This window comes from Gymnoscopelus microlampas (genome assembly GCF_963454915.1).
Source record: "Gymnoscopelus microlampas genome assembly, chromosome: 7".
In the NCBI taxonomy this organism is placed as follows: Eukaryota; Metazoa; Chordata; class Actinopteri; order Myctophiformes; family Myctophidae; genus Gymnoscopelus; species Gymnoscopelus microlampas.
Genome location: NC_139944.1, coordinates 15321135 through 15327589, shown reverse-complemented (window position 1 = coordinate 15327589; position 6455 = coordinate 15321135). Strand labels below are relative to the sequence as shown.

At 39.9% G+C, this 6455-nt stretch overlaps 1 protein-coding gene across 1 annotated transcript; it reads right to left on the bottom strand.

Moving 5' to 3' along the window:
* Positions 1-2571: 2571 nt before the first annotated feature.
* Positions 2572-5679, bottom strand: LOC311048455 (ovarian aromatase-like). Its single transcript, XM_084061713.1, has 6 exons — positions 5450-5679; positions 5049-5166; positions 4448-4550; positions 3945-4113; positions 3617-3861; positions 2572-3082 (listed from the first exon to the last, which is right to left on the bottom strand). The coding sequence occupies exons 1-6, from the start codon at positions 5670-5672 to the stop codon at positions 2825-2827; spliced, it is 1116 nt and encodes a 371-aa protein (XP_083917839.1). The 5' UTR covers positions 5673-5679; the 3' UTR covers positions 2572-2824.
* Positions 5680-6455: the final 776 nt, after the last annotated feature.

Below are 6455 nucleotides of genomic sequence, written 5' to 3'. Positions count from 1 at the left end.
TTGTTTTGGCTTTAACATACTTCTCCGTCACTCCAGACTTTCTCATACAATACCACAACGTTTTTGTATTGACACTAGAACTGTACTGAGAAATAAACAATAAGCAAGAACTGTCTTTCCGGAGTTTTATTGATACGTGTACAGATGCTATATTGCAGGATAACATAAAGGGAAAAATCATCAGGTGGCCTTGGCCATAGCAGTGAAGAAGGCACAAACAGTCTGTAGTCAGAATTCATTGTTACTAAATAACACATGCAATACAAAAGTAATAATAAACAATCATACCTTAAAATAATGTGGACAAACAAAGGTTCTCTGTCTGTGAAACCATGTGAGATAGGAAAAAGGGAGTAACTAGGGCCTCACAGAGCTACGGTCATAGGTTACAAGCTACCCGGACCAGTCCCAGGCACTTACTGGCTCAAACTGTCATTATCTGCAAATCATGGCTGTATTTGTAACTCGCACCTGGCACATGCATTACTTTGTTGACTGGTTGTAATGTTCTACATGGACTGCAAATGGTAATAACTGGAAAATTCCCTATCAGCACCCTATCAAATAATTTCTCTAGATCTACAAAGGCACACTGCAGCTCCCACGTATGAAGTTAGTAAAATGGACACATTGAGTAAACGTGCTTAGTTAAAACACGGAAAGCATTTGTGTGGTTTCAAATTTTAGTGTTAGCTATTAAAGAAATAGCAGATGTACAAGCTCGCAGTGTGGCACGAAGTGACGCGCTGTTTGGAACATTTTTGAAAAGTCTTGAAAGTGTTTGAAAAATGTTGAATAATTTAGAATTACAGAAAAAGTTTGAGAACTGCTGATTTAGACAGGTGGAAGAGGTACTCATATTTTTTACTTAAGTAAAAGCATCAATACTACAGTGTAATACTCTGTTGCAAGTAAGTCCTGTATAAAATTACAGATCTGCAAGCTCACAATGCGTCGCATTGTGACACATTGTGAACTTGTAGATCTGCTAGTGTCAAATAGTTGAAGTAGATATTCGGCTGAAGTGGTTAACACTACATGACTGAGGTTTCATTACCCCCTACACAGCCTGAAATACGATAATTTTGATCCCCAAATAAGGCTATCTAATTGGCTACTGTCTCCCCTCTGTGCTCCAGACTAGCTCACAGCTTCTCCCCCAAACCGTGGGGGGTTCCATTGTCTTCAAAATAGCCATTAACATCTCAATTGCACTCTGCTCAGTCAGTGAACCCACATAATGTTGTTGTTGTAGGCAGGCAACATTATAAAATAGTAATGTAGTATATATATATATATATATATATATATATATATATATATATATATATATATAAAATAGTATTATAAAATGTAATGGGAACTGCAGATTCTGTATGTAAAATCTTTATAAAAAGAAGCGTATAAAACAGCCACATTAAACTCTTCAGTGAAACATGGAGCCTATATGAACGCTGAAGCCACTGTCTAATTACGTGACTATCTCCATTGTCCAAAACACATGGATATCTCTTGACAAACCAATATTAGTATTATTCATAATAATACTATTCACATTATTTGCCTATTATGCCTAAGCATAAAGCGTCTCCTTCTATCATCACTTTCCACGTCGCTGACAACAGCGCAACACGTGAACACGTTGGTATATTTCCAAATTTGACCAATCCTGCGCAAAATATCTGATCTACAAGCACAAAACAGTTGCTGCGTGACAAGCTGTATGCTTGTAGATCTATTCTTTTCCCGCTGCTTTGCAATGAAAGTGAAAGTTGAAAAAAAAGGGTTGCCAAATCTTGAGAGAGAAATAAGCAGGCAGGTCTATGAAAATGTTACTGCATGCGTTTTGCCCTGAGAAAACAGTGAGACATGAAGCATTGTCAAATGAAATTGAATTCTTAACTATATATATAACTAGTAACTAAAGTTTTCAAATAGCCTAATTGTAGTGAAGTAAAAGTATGCATGAAGCTAATCTAAACAATATGAAAAGATATTTATATCTGCAAAGTAAAGTAACTAAAGTTTTCAAATAATTGTAGTGGAGTAAAAAAAAAAAAAAAAAAAGATTTGCCGCAGTTGCTTGATTCAATATTTAGATATTAGATATTCATTTTATCAGACACGCCCCCTTCCTATACAAACCCATTGTAATTTCAAACTCCATTTTTAACATGTTAGATTCATCAAAAACACCCGTGTTTTTTCAATTACTTTTTTCATTTATTTTTTATATTTTTTTTCGGAAAATGAAAAAAATAAAATACAATAAAAAAATAAAATAAAATAAATGAAAAAAAATCTCGGAAAAATACGGCCCCCTCGCGTATTAGGAAGGCAGGGTGAGTCACCAGAACCAAGGACGGGTGTTTTTGATGAATCTAACATGGTTGAAATGGAGCTTGAAGTTACAATGGGTTTGTATAGGAAGGGGGCGTGTCTGATAAAATGAAAATCAAATATCTAAATACTGAATCGAGCAACTTAAAAACTGTCTGGGGGATTCACAAAGGCTTGAGTAGATGATAAAATCACCAAAAGTTTTTCTGAAAGTGAAATATCCCTTTAATGTATGTTTTATATTCAAAATCAAAATCTACAAAGTAACTACTAACTAAAGCTGTCAAATAATAGTAGAGGAGTAAAAAGTACAACATTTTCCTCTGAGGTGTAGTGGGGTAGAAGTAGAAGTATTGAAAATTGGAAATACTAAAGTAAATACCTCAAAAATGTACTTAAGTACAGTATTTGAGTACATGTACTTAGTTACTTTCCACCACTGGATTTTATAGAAACGACCTCAGGTCTTAATGGTTAATTCGTTTTACTCCTTGGTGCGTTGAGTGTTGACCTTTGACTTTGGCCTGGGGTAAAAGGTCATGGTCATGCCCTGTGGGGGCTGATTGACCAGGTTGTACGTTAGACCGATGTTGTCCAGCGTGCTGCCAGCATCGGGCGCAATCGTGTAGCGGGACAAAAGGGTGAGAAGAATATATTTCAACATTTGAAATCCAATCGAGCGTCCTGGACATTTGCGGGGTCCCCCGCCAAACGGCAGGGAGGCTTCTGGGTCTTTTGGGTTCTAGATAGATAGATAGATAGATAGATAGATAGATAGATGTATATATATATATATATAGAGAGAGAGAGAGAGAGAGAGAGAGAGAGAGAGAGAGAGAGAGAGAGAGAGAGAGAGAGAGAGAGAGAAATAAATATTACATAAGAAAGGCAAAAGAAATGTGAAAATAGCAGATCTACAAGCTTGTAGATCTGCTATTTTCACAATATTTATCTGTGGAACAGAGTCAAACCAAATGTAAAGCCTCAACTACAATTCCAAGTGCTTGTCAGGGTGGGGGGTCCCCGGTTCAAATATGAATATTTTGGGAGGTCCCCAGTTAAAATATGAGTATTTTGGCCCCCCAGATCAAATATGATTATTTTGGGAGGTCCCCAGTTCAAATATGAGTATTTTGGGGGGTCCCCAGTTCAAATATGAGTGTTTTTGAGTATTTTGGGGGGTCCCCAGTTCAAGTATGAGTATTTTTAGGGGTCGTGGCCTGAAAAGTTTGAGAACCACTAGTCTAGCATGACAACATTGAACAGACAGACGTACATTTTGGTCAAAGTTGTCCAAGGAGAATTCGTGAGGTTTGGGGAAGCAGGGATCGGTCTTCATCATCAGGCCGATGTCCAGAATGACGTTGGTTCCTTTGGCCACCACAGTGCCATCGGCCTTATCATCTTCCAGCGCCCTCCGCATGATGACGCCAACCGTGGGTCTGAATCTCAGGGCCTCCTTGATGAAATTCTCCAGAACCTCGAATTTCTTAATCCTTTCTGCTGCCGTCTGGTCACCTGCTGACCACAAGAAGTCCAACATGAGATAGTTGGATGTTGTGTTTTGTGTGTGAACAATAAGAGGTTGTAATCATGTCAGTCACCTTTCTGCCCCATCTCATCAATCTCATCCAGGACTTGCTGTTCGACCTCAGGGTGCTTGTTTAGCAACATGAGCATGAAGTAGACAGAGGTAGATACTGTGTCTGGAGCAGCGATTATCATCTCTAACACACACTGTCTGATGTCGTCCGCAGTCAGCTCACCTCTCTCCTGTACACACACACACAACACAATCACAATCAGCTTCATTGCAAAGGTTATTATTAAAGTTGAACTACATTTTGCAGGCGTGCCCTATGTGGTGAGTTGCATCATGATCCAAGGGGAACACTTGAAAAAGGATCTACGGTTCTAGTTATAAACCAAAATGTAAGTACTCTCTCTGTAAGTAGCCTTGGGAACCAACGATTCCAGAGCCATGAGGCCCATAGGTCAGGAGCCTATCTCCTGTTTCTGTAGCGTGAGGCAGCTTGATGTACAAGTACACCCCCTGGACATGATGTACAAGTACACCCCCTGGACATGATGTACAAGTACACGCTACCTGCTCTTTGATCAGTTTGGATGTGAAGTCATCGAATTCTTCATTCATCATGTTCCTTTTCTTCTGGACCACCAGGCTTTCGATGGCGTCCTGTAGCTGTTGACTGACCACACACACAAGCAGAATATGCTGGCTTTAATGTCCAATATACAATTTGGGCCTTTAGCAGACACTCTTTATCCAGAGTGACTTATAATAAAAAAGTTAAACACACACATACAGTAGAATGCAGAGAGACAATGTAGTGCCTCAGTAATCTAGGATCACTGGTAAACTAAGAACCTAGTATCAGTCCAAACAATATCATATATTTAAACACAAATCTGTAAATTGAAACTATAGAAACTATAGGATGCCAGGTCAACAAATTAACCTAGCATCTGTCTAAATAACATGCTATCTAAATTACATTTTAACCTTTTCATGAGACTGCGTGGTCGTCGTAACTACTCAAGTGGCACGGACTGGGGTGGAGTCTAAAGAGGTGAGTCTTCAGATTACGGTGGAAAATTGGGAGTGAATCTGCAGTTCTGACTCCAATGGGGAGTTTGTTCACAGTTTGGGAGCCATGTGCCAAGGATGTGTCTTTGTGTGTTCTTACATTGCTGTCTTCTGCTTTTTGTAAAGCCACGGCAACAGTCTGAAAGTCCAGTCTGGCTTTATCACAATGCTCTGCCAGGCGTTGAAGTAGTTCTGGATCCTAGCCGCCAGGTCATGCTCTGTAGGATGGATGGATGGATAGATGGATAGATGGATAGATGGATAGATGGATAGATGGATAGATGGATAGATGGATAGATGGATAGATGGATAGATGGATAGATAGATGGATAGATGGATAGATGGATGGATAGATGGATAGATGGATGAATGGATGGATAGATGGATAGATGGATAGATGGATAGATGGATAGATGGATGGATAGATGGATAGATGGATGGATGGATGGATGGATGGATGGATGGATGGATGGATGCATGGATAGATGGTTCTATACTGACCGTTGAGGGGTGGATCTATACTGTCGAAAGGCACTTTGAGGAACAGCTGGTTGGTCACGTCAACTGTGATGCAACGGAGAAATGTAAGCACTTTGACATGACCAGAGGAATCAGTCCACTCGGGCAAACGGTCAAGATGTGTGTTGGTGCAGCTCACAATCAACTCCTTTGAGCGCTGGAGACGTGGTCCTGAGAGGGCTGTACACACACATACATCACACATGCACAAAAAATACTCAAAAATACCATCCCTGGACATCCTCAATAAATGGTTCTTATGATGGACCATTTACTTCCTATCCCCAAGAGCACATTACCTTTGCTTCAAGACACCGGGGGCCCTATTTTGCGTGTCTTAACCCATTTAGAACTGAGGCCGATTCTAAAAACACCTTTTAAAACCTAACCATAGTTTTCTGAAAACGTTCAAATTCTTACTAGAAAAATGAATAAAAAACTAGAAAAAGTGCTCCTCGGAGCACAGGTCTCCGCCAGGTCAGGTACGTTATTGTGGCCTCCTGGTGGCGCTATAATAGGCCAATGAGAAAAGGGTGACATTTATTCTTAGGTCGTTCACGGCAACTGCATTCATGATTTGAGGCATTTTGTTCCAAAAATGTGTTTTGCTAAATTAGACCTGCTGGTGGCGCTATAACAGGGCAATGTGAAAAAGGGTGGCATTTCTTCCTCGGCCTAGTGGGAATGTGTGTGTGCAATTTTATGGAAATGGCAAGCTGCGTTCATGATTTGAGGCAGTTTGTTCAAAACGGACCAATCCTGCAAACTTTGGATGGCAACCTTAACCAATGAGGATGGAATATGGGAAATTGGACAGATCAGGGTTGATCACATGACTATAGAGATACTGTGTACCGATTTACATGAGGTTTGGTTAAAAACTGTAGGAGTAATGGGAAAAAATGGGTTTTGCACAAATCGGCCTCCTGGTGGCGCTATAACAGGCCCATGTGAAAAAATTGAGGCAGAGGTTCTGAATTGGCATCCA